Source organism: Acinonyx jubatus, chromosome E4 (genome assembly GCF_027475565.1).
Source record: "Acinonyx jubatus isolate Ajub_Pintada_27869175 chromosome E4, VMU_Ajub_asm_v1.0, whole genome shotgun sequence".
Taxonomy (NCBI): Eukaryota; Metazoa; Chordata; class Mammalia; order Carnivora; family Felidae; genus Acinonyx; species Acinonyx jubatus.
The window spans coordinates 38209690-38228655 of NC_069395.1; the positions used below are offsets into that span (position 1 = coordinate 38209690).

The 18966-nt window shown below is 38.1% G+C and overlaps 1 protein-coding gene across 13 annotated transcripts in view; it reads left to right on the forward strand.

Moving 5' to 3' along the window:
• The first annotated feature begins 11197 nt into the window (after positions 1 to 11197).
• Positions 11198 to 18966, forward strand: part of RPS6KC1 (ribosomal protein S6 kinase C1) — a 318908-nt gene continuing 311139 nt past the window's right edge. For 6 of the 13 annotated variants that reach the window (XM_053208746.1, XM_027074460.2, XM_053208750.1 and 3 more), the window contains exon 1: positions 11200 to 11470. In XM_053208746.1, the coding sequence (XP_053064721.1) occupies positions 11366 to 11470 (105 nt within the window). In that variant the 5' untranslated portion in view covers positions 11200 to 11365. Of the gene's footprint in view, positions 11471 to 18966 lie in introns of all 13 variants that reach the window. The other 7 variants (XM_053208752.1, XM_027074461.2, XM_053208747.1 and 4 more) reach the window with 4 other exon arrangements.

An 18966-nucleotide genomic window follows, 5' to 3' on the forward strand; every position in this document is an offset into this window, starting at 1 on the left:
CCATTAATTGATACAAATTTCCCCTGCTTGTCAAGAAACTGTATTCTTTGTTAATGAGTGAAGTTACATAAATACACACATGTACCTAATGCTTATATATGAACATGGGATATAAAAATTACTTTTATCCCTTTGCCCTTAAAAAACAAGATTTGGCAACATGTAGATTGCAAGGAAAAGCTGAAAAAAAGATGAAAATCCAAATTTGAAATGTCTCTCAACTCCCACACATGTTCTTATATATTACTTTCAGCCTCCAAATTATGAAAAATGTTTCTGTAGAACCTATCAACTCTCTCAATAAAAATATCCCAGGTTGTCATGGTGACATAGTTCTTTCCCCTGCAGAATCCTGTAGTCTGGTACAGTGATTTCCTAATTCTTTATGGTTGTGGAATGTTTCCTTTCTTTTTTTTTTTTTTCCACATGGTTTCTCATTTTTCCAACCTAAGATTATATCTTAGCCTGCTACGGTGGTGGCAAACTAAAGATTTAATTTGAAACAAGGAAGATTTAAATAGTGGTCTTATAATAGTAAATTAATCTGGAAAGCTGATGGAATATATGTATGAGTGTATGTTCTGCAGTCGTCTTTGATGAAAACATTACAGCACTCACCCCTTGCTAGAATCTATTTCTTTCCTAACCTGTGTGGGCTGATTAAATTAAGAACTCTCAATGTCCAGGCTTTTAAACCAGAGGTACAATTCTAGGAGTTTGGTAGTCAGAATATGAAATTTAGATTAGCCTTTTTCTCCTCTCTATCCCAAATGCTTTGTTCTTCCCATCTCTCAATCCTGAATGGGGCTTTGCAGATTTGTGAGTCCCTATAGTGCAGAGACTTGTGGATGTTATGGAATAGAGCTCACCTCTGACAAATTATCTTGCTGCCTGGTTTGGTCTGTTTTAGGGCTCCTAGGGTTATCTTTCTGGGAAGATATTAAGGAGTAAGAGCAGCCCTCAGCAGGGGTTCCTTGGACACCGGGGAGAACGAAGAGACTGAGCAATGGAGCGTCAGAGGAGAGCATGAGAAAGCTGCACGTAAGAAAAAGCAAAAACACTCTGTGGTTGTTTAATATCTACTTGAAGAGAGGGACTTCGTCTTTTGTTTGTCTAAATAATGAGTAAGTCAGTGGCTGTTTGGTGGTGACTTTACCAAGTATTTTGACTCTGCCTGTGCCACTGGACATTTAGCTGGAAGGATCCTTTGGTGAAGGCTAACATGAAAGTGTAAGGTAGGTATTAACTTTCTTTAATGAATTTTTAGTTCATAAACAGTTACCTTAAGCTTGGGAAATCTGGGGTCATGGATGTAAAAAAAAAAAGATTTAAGGGAATCTTTGAGCTATTATAATATGTTGAAAAATCTCATAGGATAATTTTAATGGGACTATGGATGAATTGGAGGCAGGTAGGTAGACCGGGGTAGTTATTATTTTCTTTGAAAATTTAAAAAACTTACTAATTGGGCACATAAGTACATAAATCTTAAATGTTCAGCTTGATAAATTTTCATGTGTGTACACTTATGTAACTGCTAACCGGAGCATGAACTTTCCAGTGTCCCAGACGTCTCTCAGGTGCTTCTCAGGCGATACCCATTGTACCTTTCACCGCCTGCCCCCTCTGCATCCTCTGTGGATAACCACTATTCTGACTTCTATCACCATAAAATTGTTTTAGTTTCTTGAATTTTCTGTGAATGGGATCATAGAGTATATACTCTTAGGTCTGGCTTCTTTTGCTCAACATTATGTGTGTACATTCATCCTTGTTGATACATGTACCAGTAGTTCTTCCTTTTTAATTGCTGTGTAAATTCCATTGTGTGATTTATACCACATTTAACTTATCCATTTTACTGATAAATGACACTTGGGTTGTGGCAAATTTTCAGACCTTCTGAATAGTAATGCTGTAAACTTTCCTGTGTGTGTCTTTTTAAATGGATGTACTCACTCACTTTTCTTGTGTATATCTCCAGGAATGAAATTGCTATTATTATCAGTATTTTTACCTTTAGTCATTCTGGGACCACAATCTGTTAGGTGGACATTTGAGTTGTTTCCATTTGGGGGCTATTATGAACAGAGCTGCTACCAATATTCACATGTAGGTCTTCATAATATATAATTATATACATATTATTTCTCTTGGGTAAAATACCTATGAGTGAGATTGCTGGGATATATAGTAAGTGTATGTTTAACTTTATAAGAAACTGCCAAATTGTTTTCCAATGTGGCTGAGTCATTTTGAATTCCCACTGGCAACCTATGAAAGTTACAGTTGCTCCTGTCCCTGTCAACATTGGGTAGCACCAGTCTTTAAAATGTTAGCCATTGATGGGGTGCCTGGGTGGCTCAGTCGGTTGAGCTTCCAACTTTGGCTCAGGTCATGATCTCACGGTTCGTGGGTTCGAGCTCTGTGTCGGGCTCTGTGCTGACAGCCTGGAGCCTGCTTTGGATTCTGTGTCCCCCCTCTCTCTGCCCCCCGCCCCTCATGTTCTCTGTCTCTTACAAGTGAATAAAGATTTAAATTTTTTTTTTAAATGTTAGCCATTGTTTTGGTCGTAAGGTGATATCTCAATGTAGTTTTTTTAAAAATTAAGACAAAATTCACATAACATAAAAGTCACTATTTTAACCACATAAAGTATATAACTCAGTGGTTTTTAGAATATTTGCAAGCTTGTGTAATCATCACCACTAATTCCAGAACTTTCCATTATCCTTAAAAGAAACCCCATACCTCCCAATTTCCTCATCCCCTTTCTCCCTCCATCCCTTGTCAACCACTAATCTCCCTTCTGTCTTCACAGATTTTTCAATCTGGATACTTTATATAAATTAAATTATGTACTACTTAGACTTTTCTGTCTGGCTTCTTTCACATAGCGTAATTTTTTCAAGGTTCATCGATGTTGTAGTATGTATTAGTACTTTACTCCTTTTTATGGCTGAATAGTACTCCATTGTATTGGATAAACCATATTTTGTTTGTCTTTTCATCAGTTTATGGATACTTGGGTTATTCCTACTTTTTAAAAATTTTTTTTAATTTTATTTTTTAATTTACATCCAAATTAGTTAGCATATAGTGCAACAATGATTTCAGGCGTAGATTCCTTAATGCCCCTTACCCATTTAGCCCATTCCCCCTCCCACAACCCCTCCAGTAACCCTCTATTTGTTCTCCATATTTCAGAGTCTCTTATGTTTTGTCCCCCTCCCTGTTTTTATTATTTTTGCTTCCCTTCCCTTATGTTCATCTGTTCTGTGTTTTAAAGTCTTCATATGAGTGAAGTCATATGATATTTGTCTTTCTCTGACTGACTAATTTCACTTAGCATAATACCCTCTAGTTCCATGCACGTAGTTACAAATGGCAAGATTTCATTCTTTATGATTGCCAAGTAATACATATATAGGTATATATGTGTATACACACACACACACACACACACACACACACACACACACATACCACATCTTCTTTATCCATTCATCCATCCATCAATGGACATTTGGGCTCTTTCCATACTTTGGCTGTTGTTGATAGTGCAGCTATAAACATTGGGGTGCATGTGCCCCTTCGAAATGGCATACCTGTGTCCCTTGGATAAATACCTAGTAGTGCAATTGCTGGGTCGTAGGGTAGTTCTATTTTTAGTTTTTTGAGGAACCTCCATACTGTTTTCCAGAGTGGCTGCACCAGCTTGCATTCCCACCAACAATGCAAAAGAGATCTGTTTCTCCGCATCCTCGCCAACATCTGTTGTTGCCTGAGTTGTTAATTTAGCCATTCTGACAGGTGTAAGGTGGTATCTCATTGTGGTTTTGATTTGTATTTCCCTGATGATGAGTGACGTTGAGCATTTTTTCATGTGTTGGCCATCTGAATGTCTTTTTTGGGGTTATTCCTACTTTTTGCCTGTTGTATATAATACTGCTAATCACATTCACGTGCAGGTTTTTTGTGGACATATTTTTCAGTTCTCTTGGGCATAGTTAGGAGTGGAATTGCTGGATCATATGGTAACTCTGTGTTTAGTTTTTAAGAAACTGTAAAAATTTTTTCCACATGAGCTGCATCATTTAAAATTCCCATGAGCAATGTATGAGGGTCAAATTACCCCACATCTTCAGTACCAACGTGTTATTGTCTATTTTTAAAAATAGCCCTCTGTATTAGTTTGCTAGGGCTAATGTAACAAACTACCACAGACTGTCCACAGGCTTGGACAATGTACTTTATTACAATTCTGGAGGCTGGAAGTATATCAAAGTGTTGGCAGGGCTAGTTTCTTCTGAAGGTCTCTCTCCTTGTTTTGTAAATGGCCATCTTCTCTCTGCGTCTTCACATGGTCTTTCCTGTGTATGTGTCTTAATCTTCTCTTATGAAAACATGAGTCATATTAGATTAGGACCCACCCAAACCATCTCATTTTACCTTAAATGCCACTTTAAAGGACCTTCCTCCAAATACAATGGCATTCTGAGGTAACAGAGGTTAGAACTTCAACATACAGATTTTGGGGGGACACAATTCAGCCCATATCACCATCCTAGCGGGTATGAAGTCTTATCAGATTGTGGTTTTGATATGCATTCCCTGATGACCAATGATGCATCATTTCATGTGCTTATTGGTCATTTGTATATCTAATTTGGAGAAATGTATATTCAGATCCTTTGCTTATTTTTAAATAGGGTTATTTGTTCTTCATTGTTGAGTTAGATTAATCTGGATACTAGACCCTTGCAGATACATATATTTTCTCCCATTCTGTAGGTTCCCTTTCACTTTCTTCATAGAGTCCTTTGATGTATGAAACATTTAATCTTGATGAAATAACTTTATTTTTAGTTTGGTTGCTAGTGCTTTTTGTGTCATAGCTAAGAAACCATTTCCTAATTTAAGGTTAGAGGTATACACCTGTTTCCTTCTAAGAGTTTCATAGCTTTAGTTCTTACATTTAAGTCTTTGGTACAATTTTAGTATATGGTGTTAGGTAGGAGTCCAGATTCTTTTTGATGTGGATGTCCAGTTTTTCCAACACCATTTGTTGAAAAGACTATTGGTCCCCACACCATCCACCTCCATCCTTGTTGACAATTATTGGACTATAATGTATGAGTGTATTTCTGAGTTCTCAAATCTATGCCATTTATTTATATGTTTATCTTTATGCCACTATCACATTGCCTTGATAACTATAGCTTTGTAGTAAGTTTTGAAATCAGGACATGTGAGTCCTTCAACTTTTTTTTTTTTTTAAGATTGTTTTGCCTATTCAAAGGCTTTTGCATTTCACATGAATTTTAGGATCAGCTTGTCCATTTCTGGAAAAAGAGCAGTTGAAATTGCAGTAGGGGTTACATTGAATCTATAGATCAATTTGGGGAATATTTCCATCTTAACAATATTCCAGTCCATGAACATGAGATGACTTTGTATTTATTTAGGTCTTCTTAAATTTCTCTCAGCAATGTTTTAGAGCTTTCAGTATACAAGCCTTGCATTTCCTTGGTTAACTTTATTCCCAAATGTTTTATTTTTGATGATAGAATTATTTTCTTAATCTCATTTTCAGATTGTTTATTGCTAGTGTACAGAAATAAAATTGATTTTTGTGTAATGATCTTATATCCTGCAATTTTGCTTAACTTTATTATCTCTAATAAGTTTTTTTGTTTTGTGTGTATCCTTTAGAATTTTCCAAATATGAGATCATGTCACTTGCAAATAAGAGTTTTACTTCTGTCTTTACAATCTGGATTCTTTTTGTTTGTCTTGTCTAATTGCCCTGGCTAGAAATTCCAGTACAGTGTTGAATAGATGTGTAAAGAGTATACATCTTTGTTTTGTTTCTGATCTTAGGGAGAAAAGCTTTCAGTCTTTTACCATTATGATGTTAGCTATGAATTTTCCATCAATGTCCTTTGTTGGGTTGAGGAGTTTACCTTCTACTTCTAGTTTGTTTTGTGCTTTTATCATGAAAAGGATTTTGTCAAATTCTTTTTCTGCATCTAATGAAATAATCTTGTATTTTTCTGCTTTATTTCCATTATTATGGTCTATCACATTGATTTATTTTCATGTGTTAAACTTACCTTGTATTTTTGGGATTTATGCCATTTGGTCATTAGTATTTAATATTTTTAATATGCTGTGGCATTTGATTTGCTAACATTTAGTTGAAGATGTTTGTATATATTCATAAGGGATATTGGTCTGCAATTTTCCTTTTTTTGTGATGTCTTTGGCTTTGGTATCCAGATAATACTGACCTCATAAAATGAGTTAGTTAAGTGTTCACCCATCTTCTATTTTTTTGAAAGCATTTAAGAAAAATTTGTGTTAATTCTTTTTTAAACAATTGGTAGGATTTACCAGTGAAGCCATTTGATCCTGGGTTTTTTCTTCATTGAAGTGTTTTGATTACTGATTCAATATCATTACTTATTATAGGTCTTTTCAGATTTTCTGTTTCTTCTTGAGCCAGTTTTGGTTTTGGCTTTAGTCAGTTTGACATAGTTTTCTCTAGTAATTTGAACACATTTAAAATAACTGATTTAAGTCTTTGTCTAGTAAAGGACATTTGGGCTTCCTCATAGACATGGTTTTTATTTTTATTGATTGCTTTTTTTCTCCTGTGTGTGGGCCATGCTTTCTTGTTTTTTAGGCTGCCTTATAATTTTTTGTTGAAAATTGGACATTTTGAATATTATAATGTTTCACCTCTGGAAATCAGATTCTCTTCCCTCTCCTGAGTTCATTGTTATTGTTTGTTATTGTTATTTGTTTAGTAACTTTTCTGAACTAATTAAAAAAATTTTTTTAATGTTTATTTATTTGTGAGAGAGAGAGAGAGAGAGAGAGAGAGAGAGAGAGCGAGCATGAACGGGGGAGGGGTAGAGAGGGAGGGAGACACAGAATCCGAAGCAGGCTCCAGTCTCTGTTAGCACAAAGCCTGACATGGGACTAGTTTTCTGAACTAATTTTATAAAATCTATTATTTGTTGTGTGTGGCCACTGAAGTCTCTGTTCTATTAGCTTACTGGTCAGCTAATGATTAAACAGATTTTCTTAAATGCCTGGAAATAAAAAAATTAAAATATTTAAAAAATTTAAAAATCTCCCAGTCTTTGCAGTATGTTGTATGTTTGTAGGTTGGGGTCTACCCTCAATACTTAGGTAATTTACAACTGTCTTAACCTTCTTTTTTTGCTTTTGCAAAGTCAGGCAGATATGAAAACTTAGGGCTTTCTTAGGTCTTTCCTGAGCATATGTGCAGTCCTGGTTATGTGCGTGATTTTCTAGACTCTCTGGAGCTTTTCAAGGCCCTATTCCCCAAACCTCATTCTCCTGTCTTTCCTCTCAAGCTTCTTGGGCAGTCTATTATTGTTTGTTTTCACAAATGTCCCCTGAAAAACAACAACAACAACAACAACAAAACAAATGTCCCCTAGATAGCGGCTTTAGCACTGAGACAAGTTAGCTGAGATAAAGACAAGCCTTTTGAGGCCATTCTCCAGGGAACCACTAGATAGGTCAAAAGAAATAATTACTATTCTGTGAGAATCAGATGTCTTTTGCTCCCTTTGTACTGGTACCAGGAAAGTGGACCATTATTTAACGGGATACCCTGAGTTGAAAAGTAGGGGATGGAACTAGGGTAAGTTAAAATGTTAGAAAGTGTGGGGCACCTGGCTGGCTTGGTCAGAAGAGCATGAGACTATTGATCTCAGGGTTGTGAGTTCAAGTCCCATGTTGGGTGTAGAGATTACTTAAATAAATAAGTAAACTTTAAAAAATGTTAGAAAGCTTTCTGTTCCTAGAGATTTAGCTGTTTTTCTTGAATAAATGCTCCCTGGGTTGCTGTAATCTTTTGTTTGGTTTTCAGAGCTCTGAAAGAGTTGATATGGACAATTTTTGCCAGCTTTTTTCATTGCTTATATGGAATAGTGGACTTTTGGAGTTCCTTACTCCACCGTTTTCCCTCATTGTGCTTTTAAAAGCAATTTCCTTACAAATCAAAACCACACTGAGATATCACCTCACGCCAGTCAGAATGGCTAAAATGAACAAATCAGGAGACTATAGATGCCGGAGAGGATGTGGAGAAACAGGAACCTTCTTGCACTGTTGGTGGGAGTGCAAACTGGTGCAGCCACTCTGGAAAACGGTGTGGAGGTTCCTCAAAAAATTAAAAAATAGACCTACCCTATGACCCAGCAATAGCACTGCTAGGAATTTACCCAAAGGATACAGGAGTGCTGATGCATAGGGGCACTTGTACTCCAATGTTTATAGCAGCACTTTCAACAATAGCCAAATTATGGAAAGAGCCTAACTGTTCATCAACTGATGGATAAAGAAATTGTGGTTTATATATACAATGGAATACTACTTGGCAATGAGAAAGAATGAAATCTGGGCTTTTGTAGCAACGTGGATGGAACTGGAGAGTGTTATGCTAAGTGAAATAAGTCATACAGAGAAAGACAGATACCTTACGTTTTCACTCTTATGTGGATCCTGAGAAACTTAACAGAAGACCATGGGGGAGGGGAAGGGGAAAAAAAAGTTAGGGAAGGAGGCAAACCATAAGAGACTCTTAAAAACTGAGAATAAACTGAGGATTGATAGGGAGTGGGAAGGAGGGGTAAGTGGGTGATGGGCATTGAGGAAGGCATCTGTTGGGATGAGCACTGGGTGTTGTATGGAAACCAATTTGACAATAAATTTCATATTAAAAAAAATAAAAGCAGTTTCCTTAAAGATGAATAAGGTAGTACAATGTGCTTATTTGCCCTCATTATATCATTTTTGGTGAAATGGATATTTAGATCTTTTGCGTGTTAAAACAGTTGAATTGGTTCTTTTTTACTATTGAATTATAGAAGCTCTTTATATATTTTGGATACAAATCCTTTATCAGATACATGTTTTGTAAATATTTTTCCCAATCTGTGGCTTGTTCTTTAATGATATCTTTCACAATGAAGAAATTTTTAATTTTGATGAAGTCCCATTTATTAGTTTTTTTCTCTTGTAATTCACTTTTTGTTTCCTAAGAATCATTTGCCTAATCCAAAGTTACAAAGATTCTTTCCTGTGTTTCCTTCTAGAACTTTTATAGTTTTAGGTTTTATATTTATGGCAATGATTCATGTTAAGTTGCTATTTGTAAATCCCAAGCAGGCTCCACACTCAGCTTGGAGCTGGAGGCAGGGCTCGATCCCATGGCCCTGGGATCATAACCTGAGCTGAAATCAAGAGTTGGATGCTCAACTGACTGAGCCACCCAGGTACTCCAACACTGAACCTTCTTAAAAGGAGAAATCAGCAAAAGAGGCTGAAAAGGAGTGAATGACTCAGAGTGTAAAAGAAAAAGCAAAGGGAATGCTGACTCATATACTAAGGACACAGAGGAGTTTTGAAAAGGTGGAAATGGTCAGAAATGTTCAAACTCTGAAAATATTGGGCAAATGTGGTCATCAGATTTTTTTTCAAAGCCGTTTCTTAGTAGGAGTAGAGTAGTGAAGGCCGATTGAAGTGAATATGGTAATGAACGTGTGATATCCCTGAATGTATAAATGTGGGATGTGTGAATACTGATGCAGATTACTTAAAAAACAACTTAGGCAATTTTTACAATACAGGGAAGGAGAAAGGAGGAGAAGAGGCAACTGTGAGGATGTCCTTTTTTCTCATCTCAGCCTGGCTAATTCCTCTCTGTCTTTCAAGATTCAGTCACAGTTTCCCCTGTAACGGAAAACCCTTTACTCTGAGTTTGATGTGCTCTACAGCACTCCACATATACATCTGTCATGGTACTTACAACAATATGTTTTAATTATTCTCTGTTTTTTCCCACTAGATGGTACTTGACAGCAGGGACTCTCTTTGTAACTCCAGTGCCTATCAGCATGATGTCTGGCACAAAGTAGGGGAATTCAGGTTTAATAAATGAATGATAGATACATTTGGGCATATGTAGGTTGGGACACAGAGGAGCCAGTGGTGAGAAAAAGATTAAAGGTATAGAAAGCAGAGTTGAGATGTCACTGATGGAACGAACAATGTCTTTAGGTCTGCCGAAGGGGATGGGTTTCAGCACAGAGGTAGAGTGATTAGTCTTTAAAAGTAAAGGAAGGGAGGGGTGCCTAGGTGGCTCAGTCAGTTAAGCCTCCAACCTCAGCTCAGGTCATGATCTCACAGCCCATGAGTTTGAACCCCGCGGGCTCTGTGCTGACTGCTCAGAGCCTGGAGCCTGCTTCAGATTCTGCGTCTCCCTCTCTCTCGGCTCCTCCCCTGCTTGCACTCTGTCTCTCTCTCTCTCTCTCTCTCTCAAAAATAAATAAACATAAAAATAAATAAGTAAATAGTGTGGAAGGGATGTGTCCATGTCTCATACTAGAACAGAAATGTGAGAAGATGAAGGGGTTGGTACTGAGGACTCCTCCCCCTTCTTCTGAAAGAAAGGCAGGGACAAACGGTAGATGGGCAAGACTAGGAGGAACAGAGGGTTGAGGTGAATGGCAAAGACCTGGAATAAATGTTATGGGGAATAAGAAAATCCTGATCAAGGCAAGGTAAAGAATTGCCAAGCACTGGATAGCAACCAATTGAATGGGAAACTCTATCTTCATAGTAGCTTTTAGAGGTCGTGTGATTTTTTTTTTTTTCCAGTTAGACGCAGGTTCCAGGTTTTAGCATCCGAGGGGATGAATTTTAAGATAGACATAGGGTTGCGGGCCGCTGTGGACGTTGAAAGGTGCACGGGTGGACGGGATTTGTCTTAGAAAAAAGGAGCAGTTATGTCTGTGACAGTTCAGATGTTGTTGTGGGTATGCAAAATGATCGGCCGTGAGTAGGGAAGGAAAGACGACGCTAGGCTGGACCATCCCTCCGTCCCTTAACGACTGCATATAAGTTTGTACACAGGTTGGCCGAGGGTGTGGAGGACCGGGATCTCACCTGTGTGTCGTGGCTCTAACAGCACTCAGAAAAATCTAGAAGGTGTCAAGAGCTAGCGCACAGAGACTTCGTTGTTGAAACCTCAGGTATCCACGGTGACAAGAGAGAGGTAGTGCGACCACCTGATCCCTGATGCCAGGCCCCGGCCGGGACAGGGGCCAGCGTCCTGCGCGGAGTTCCCTTCCCCCAGGACTCTGGAAAAGGCCTGACCCGGAAGCTTCTCTGCCGAGCCGGAAGCACAAGCCGAGCGGCGGAGGGCAGCCGTGGAGCCGCCGCCCCCTCGCCGCTTCGCGGCTGTTTGGGGATCCCGGACCGCGGCGGCGCCGGGTTGTCCTGATGGTCCCCGGCCGGCGGCGGCGGCAGAGGCGGCGGGAGGATGACCTCTCCCCGGGAGCGGGGTGCCGACCTGGCCCGTTTCTACACTGTCACCGAGCCCCAGCGACATCCAAGGGGCTACACGGTGTATAAGGTCACCGCCCGGGTGAGTGCCGGTGTCAGGCGCGGGTAGAATCCTGAGTTGGGGCGTGAGGGACCAGGGTATGTGCCCTGGTGTGGGGGTACCTGACCCTGGGTCAGAGCCTGGGGTGGGACTGGGTGCTCCTAGTGCCTGGACCCGCGTCGGAGGTGGGGACTTCAGGAAGGCTGGGGTGGGTGCTGAGTGTTGGATGCTCGAGACGGTGCTGTAGAAGGTCGCGGTAGTGCCCTCGTTCCAGGGTGGGGCAGGCGTTGATGGTTTTAAATGGATGACTCAGACCCTATCCCATTAGGACTTTCTCTTCTGAGGCTGAAATCTGCAGAAGTGGTTTTGCTTGCTTCCCAGGGATAGTGTAGATTGAAAAATTAACTTACATAATAAAATATATTTCTTCTCTTGACCTTTTATACAGTGTCAGGTTTGTACTGAGGCAGACAGATTCTTGAGAAGGATGTCGGTGTTAGGGTTACCAGCCTAGGACCTCTGTATCTGGTTGTGTCATTTTGCATCTGAGTTTTTCATGGTGTTCATTAGGTGACATAGGGGAAATTTTACCGGGGTGTGTGTGTGTGTGTGTGTGTGTGTGTGTGTGTGTGTGTGTCTTGTGTGAGTTGTTTTGAGGGCATATTTAAAAGTTGTGAGGCTTCTTTACATCAGCTAAGCAATTTTTAGTACCCACTTTGTTCATCATTGCTTTTGCGGTGGGTTTTAAAGAGAGTTTGCATCTCCCTGCTTGGAAAAGAAGAGTAACAAAAATAAGTCCGAATGTATGTAATGTATGTATGTGTGAATATGTGTGTATATTAGGCATTTTGAACATATTACCCAATGGAATTCTAATTTTAATGATGAGGAAACTGAGTTTCAAGGAAGTTTCACAACTTGACCAATTTTACATCATAAGATAGGTGCACATTTGGGATTTCAGTCTAGTTCTGCTTAAGTCCAAGTTATATAAAAAGTTAAGAATTAACTTTATTATTGTCATTAATTGTTAGAAAAGAGAGGTACAGACAGTAGTAATGCTAAATATACATTTGGAGGATGGCATAGTCCTCTGTGTTAGCACAGGAAGTAGGATTTGAGAACTGTAAAGGTTAGGTGTATTTAGATAAACAGAGTTTGGCTCATGAGAGTGGTACGTGGTTTATGGAAATGGTGCACAATTCAGACAAATGTGAGAAGATGGGAGGAGCAAATTTGTTTAAAGATAAGACCAGGCCTGGTTATCTCAGAGGGTTATACTGAAGATAGAAGGAAATTTGTTACTTCCAGTTATGCAAGTAAGGTTGTTATATTGGCGGAGTGTTAGTTTCAGGTTAAGAAATTTTTTAAGACTAAAATTAAGGGACCCTTAGAATTACCACTTCTGAAACGTTTCTGGTAATTGGGCCCTTCAAAATCTACTTTCCTAATGTAGTTTGTGGAATTAGAACAATCTTTAACATACATAGTGTTTCCTTCACAGCACCCTACTCATCCCTTATGATAACATGTACCTCAATTATATTGTATTAACCTGGTTACATGTCAGTGTCTCTTAGTAGATTGACAGTAGGTCTCCATCACTGGTATTTGTTTCCTTTTACATCACCTGAGGCAGTGTATGGCACACAGTGTTGAAAAGAAATCGGTGGAATGTTTTCCTCAGCATTCTAGGCAGCACATCCAATCAATACATGTTTGGTTTGAGGCACTAAGTGCTATGAGGAATACAAGACTGAATAAAGCATGTCCCTTCCTTTCAAGGATATTCATAGAAGAGAGTAAACTGGACTTAAAGCAGTACAAGAGAGAATGTTAAATGCTTTAAGAGACTGCAGAAAAGAGCTGTGGGATTTCAGAAGATAGAGAGAGGTTGCTCTGGCTCAAGGGAGAAGGAGAAGAATTAAGATAGGTGGTGAAGGATGGGAAGAATCCAGACAGGTGAGAGAAAAGCAGAGGGCGTGGTAGGCAGAGGGGTGAATGGGAGGGACAGAGCCCATAAAGCCCTGAAGCTGTGTATGTGTGTGGAACTCAAATAGGAAACACTGGGTATGATTATTACTTGTAGTCTTACTTCGCAGAAGGAAAGGTTAACCTCATTTACATCTTAAGTATCTTTTCTTAAGCTGTGAACTAATTTTTATGACCAACAGCTAATGTATGACAACATAAATTAGAACATGAAGTAGCACATTTCCTTAGAACTAACCAAATCTCTATGATATGCATGCTACATATTGCCATGGTTATTTGAACTGGAAATTGCTTACACTGTTTTTTTCTCCTTGTAAATGGCTATTTCCTCATTTTTGGCTTCTGTTTTGCTTTTTTCATTTTAAGGCTTGAGGGTCATCATGGAGATATACTTTTTAGAAAAAGTATGTGTAATATTATAAAACAAGTAAAATATTTATTATTTTGTGAGACTTAAGGAGAAAAACATCTTTCCTCAGGAGAATTAACCAAGTAAGTAGTGCTCCCCTGAGACAACTTCATGAGCTAAAGATTAGGGATGTCTTCTGTGTTTCCTACTATTGATTTTCTTCTAGCTTTAGGAAGCAGTCCCTATATTCTTGATCCTTATAGCGTTCTTTATGTAGAAGTAGAATTAGAATCATGGGAAGTAAGTACCGTTGTTAAGTTTTAGGTAGCATAGGAGCTCTCTCATCTTTTTAAGACTCCTTTGTGCTTAGTTTTGCATTTCTCTGGAACCTAGCAGGCTTGACTAACCTTATGGCCAGTCACACGCTGGCTAACAGGTTTCCTAGGTAAGTTCTGTGTTGTTTATCAATTTTTATCTAGAATAAATATTTCTATTAAGAATTGGAAAGTTGTTTTAGAGATTTCCTTGGTTCTTTACTTAAAGAAGACACAGATCTACAAGAACCATTACCAGTGTTTTTGGTTGTTTCACCATGCTATGTTAACAAAACTCATACTGTAATGCAGATTTCTCAACCGCATTAAATGAATGGCAAATTCTTGCCTGTATTCTTCTGCGAGTATGGAAAGCAAAAGGTATGCTTTCATTTTAATTTTTAAAAATTACTGTTTTTGTTTATTTATTTTGAGAGAGAGAGAGTGCATGCCTGCATGGGGAAGAGCGGAAAGGGAGGGGAAAAAGAGAATCCCAAGCGGGCTCCATGTTCAGCATGGAACTGGCCCAGGACTTGATCTCGCAACCATGAGATCCTGACCTAAGCCAAAATCAAGAGCCGGACGCTTAAATGAGCCATCTAGGCATCCTACTATACTTTTATTTTTAAAACGCGTTGTTGCCTTATGTCTATATTTTGAATTGAAGCACAATTTATGTGCAATCAGATTCACCAGTTTTATTTGTACAATTTGATGAGTTTGGACCAATGTATATAGTTGTGTCACCACTGCCATGGTCATCTCCGCACAAGTTCCCCCAGGCCTCTTTGCATTTGGTTCCCCCCTCCCCACCCCCTGTCCCTAGGGAACCACTGGTCATTTTTCTGTCACTGTAGATCAGGTTGTATTTTCTAGAATTTGATATAAATGGAATCATACAGTATGCACTTTGTTTTTTGGTTTGACTTCGTAACTTAGCATGAGTACTTGAGATTCATCTCTGTTGTTGTTTTTACTCTTTTTTATTGCTGACCGATACTCCATTGTATGGTTATACTACAGTGAATCCATTCTCCTGTTGAGTTGGGTTGTTTCCAGTTTTTGGCTATTATGAGTATAGTTATCACGACCATTTGTATATAAGTCTTTGTTTAGACGTATGCTTTCTTTTTTTCTTGATGGCATACAACCTTGTTTACTGTGGCTTTAAACTAAGTCTTGAAAGTAGGTTCTCTTTCTCAAAATTGTCTTGGCTGTTCTAGATTGTTTGCATTTCTGTATAAAGTTTAGAATCAGTTTGGCAAATTCTATAAACATGCCTACCCAGATTTTGATTGGCGTACTTTGAGAATGTAGATCAGCTTCTACAGAAGAAGATATCTTAGCGATATTGATATCTTAGCAATATTGAATCTTCTGATCCATGTATCTTCCATTTATGTAGCTCTTTAAGCGACATTTTCTAATTTTCAGTGTGCAAGTCTTGTGCATACTTAAAGCAATTTAGGTTTGTTTTCAGACTGAGAATATGTAAGTCCTCATTTTATGTTGCTAACATTTGTTGAGTATTAAGAGCAAACACATGATGCTTACTATGAGTCGAGCACTGTTCTAAGCGTTTTATATAAATTGGGACATTTTCCACAGCAGCCCAATGAGTAGATGCTATTATTATTCTCACGTTATCAGTGAGGAAATTGGGGCCCAGAGAGGTTAAGTAACTTGCCCAGGGTCACATGACTAGCCAGGGGTGGAGTCTAGATTTGAGCCTAGTAGACTGGCCTGAGTCACAGTGCTTTTATCCCAGTGCTGTGCTGTTGACTACCTATGTTATAAAACACATTTCATTAGATTCTATGGGTGTATGTATGGGGAGACCTATGTGTCCCCACAGGGCCTTACTGTAGTTTGGCAAAACTGATGGGTACATGGAAAATACAGTAACTGTGATAATGTGAACAAAAAAGGGAGTAGGGAATGAAGGGAAGAAGTACTTAGCTTGATTTGAGTCTGAAGATCGCCATTTCTAAGGCATCAAATTGAAACACTAGTTGTATTGCTTGGAAGGAACCTGCTTTCAATTCCTGACCATATTCTTGTATATGGCCTGCTTGTGCTAGGGAAAGGAATTATTTGTATTCCCCCCCCCCCCCCCCCCCCCCGCTCCTTACCTCTCTGTTAGATGCTGTTTCCTCCGTCTGGAAAGTTCTCTTTTGTGTTGGCATCCCTGCTCATCTGAAGTGTCAGCTCTTGCCCTGTGCTCTCCAGGAAGCCTTTCTTAGGTGTAGAACCCCATGTGTGTTATATGTTCCTCCATGAAAGCCTTTGTCATATTGTACTTGCTTGCTTCCTCCCCTGAGGGTGGGCTGCCTTTTTAACTTTGTGTTCTTGCTGCCTAGCTGGGAGATACTGCAGGAACTTGAGAGAGGCCTGGAAAGAGGCATTGTTTTTCTAAGTGTTCCTTTTTAAACTGATATACAGTAAAATTGACTTGTTATATATACTTCTGTGAATCTTTACACATATAGATTCAAATATCCACCACCATCATCAGGAAACAGAACAGTTCCACATCCCCAAACACTCCCTCATGCTATCTCTTTTTCACACTTGTCTCCCCACCTCTTAGCCCTTTGGTGACCACTGATGTGCTCTCTACCTCTCTACTTCTGTCTTTCTGAGGGTGTTGTATAAATAGAATCGGCCAGTATTTAACCTTTTGAGGCTGTCTTTTCCCATTTTTTCATTGGGTTTGTTTTCTAACTGTTGAATTTTGAGATTCTTTAGTTGTTCTGGATGTAAGTTTGTTGTCAGCTATGTGATTACAAATCTTTTTGTAATGAGTGAAAAGAGTGTATCTTTTCACTCTTAACAGTGTCTTTCACAAAGCCAAAAGTTTTAATTTTGGTAAATTCTCGTTTATAATTTTTTTTTTCTCGTATGAAGTGTGCTTTTAGTGTTTGATCTAAAAATTCTTTAATACCCCCAGGTCACAATTTTTTCCCCAGTGTTTCATTCTAGAAAATTGTTTTGCATTTTGCATTTAGCTCTATGATTCATTTTGAGTTTATTTTTGTATAAGGTGTGAGGTTTAGGCAGAGGTTCATTTTTGCACATGTATGTTCAATTGCAACAAAACAGTGTTTAAGAGAGTAGCCTTTTTTCTTTTTTTAAATTGCATCTCTGTCAAAAATGTCAGCATTATATATGTGGATCTGTTTCTGGATTCTCTATTTTGTTCTATACCACACTGTCTTGATTATGGTAGGTTTATCTTTATAGTAAGTCTTAAAATTAGGGAGTAGAATTCCTCCAACTTTATTCTTTTTCAAAATAGTTTTGACTATTCTAGTTCCTTTGCTTTTCTATATCAATTTTAGATCAGGTTGTCTATATCTATAGGAAATCCTAATGGGATTTTTATTAGAATTCCATTAAATCTATGGGTCAGTTTTTGGGAGAATTGAATCTTTACTCTGTTGAATCTGTAAATTTGCAAATGAACACAGTATGTCATGCCATTAATTTAGATGTTCTTTGATTTCTTTCAACATTTTATGTTGACCGTATACAGATTCTGGACATTATTGTTAAATATATTCCCCAGTATTTCATCTTTTTGTAGCTATTGTAAGTGGTATTAAAAATTTGGTTTTCATAAGAGACTCTTAAGTACTGAGAACAAACTGAGGGTTGATGGGGAGTGGGGGAGAGGAGAAAGTGGGTGATTGGCATTGAGGAGGGTACCTGTTGGGATGAGCACTGGGTGTTGTATGGAAACCAATTTGACAATAAATTATATTTAATATAAAAAAATAAAATGTGGTTGGAGAAAAAAATAAAAATTTGGTTTTCATTTTTTCATTGCTGGTATAAAGACATTTGAGTTCATTTTTGTGTTGACCTTATATCTATGACCTTTTCAAAGTTACTTATTAGCTTAGGAGTTTTTGGTAGAGTTTTCATCTTTTCCTACATAGACAATACATGTTTGGCAAAAGGGGCAGTTCTATTTTTTCCTTCTAGTCTGTATGTCCTTTATTTCTTTTTCTTGTCTTATTCTTGCAAGGACTTGTAGTACTAGGTCGAATAGGAGTGATGAGAGTGGACATCCTTCCCTTGTTCCTGAACTTGGAAAGCATTCAGTCTTTTAATTATGATAGTCACTGTGGAGTTTTTGTATATGGGAGGCAGCAGATTTAATTTTTGGTTTTGTTAGCTTTTTATTTTGAAAGTAATGCATATTCATAAACATTGCAAGTAATAACTGAAGCCACTGTAAGGAAATACAAGCCTACTAAATTTTAAACCCTTAATTAACTGTTTACATTATTACAAATGTCTAGTGTTAAAGTGGTGAGAATTACCACTCATTACCAGTTGTTAGATCAGTAAGTAGCTCCCTGAAAGTTTCTTGAAGAAATAATTGGTGTGGGCTTACTCTGGAAATATTTTCAGTAAATGGAGTAGTCATGGGGGTGGGGGAAGATTAATTTATTGAAAAATGTATTTATGATTAGACATTTTGAAAACTCATGGCTCTTAAGTTGTTCAGTTTTTTCCTAGAGTAATGTTTCATTCTACCTTTGTTTTTGACTCTTAATATTGTTTAATAGGAAACCATCTCACATACCAAAAACTTTAGTAAGCAGGTTTTAAAATTCTGTTTTCATTTTGTTTATTGACAACTTATATGCTTGGGCATTTGAGTTCACATTAAGATTTTATGTTAAACTGCAAACTTTAACAGTAAGCGTTTTGATTTTCCTTGAACTTTGGAAAATAGTTTACCTTAGAGTGGTGCTATAATGGTTGGTAAAATTTGAAGTGAGAAAAACAACTTTAACATTTATTGAGTATCCAAAAGTAACTTGCTGTTGTAGTTTCTTTATTCTCTCTTTAGATTTTGGGATTTTAAT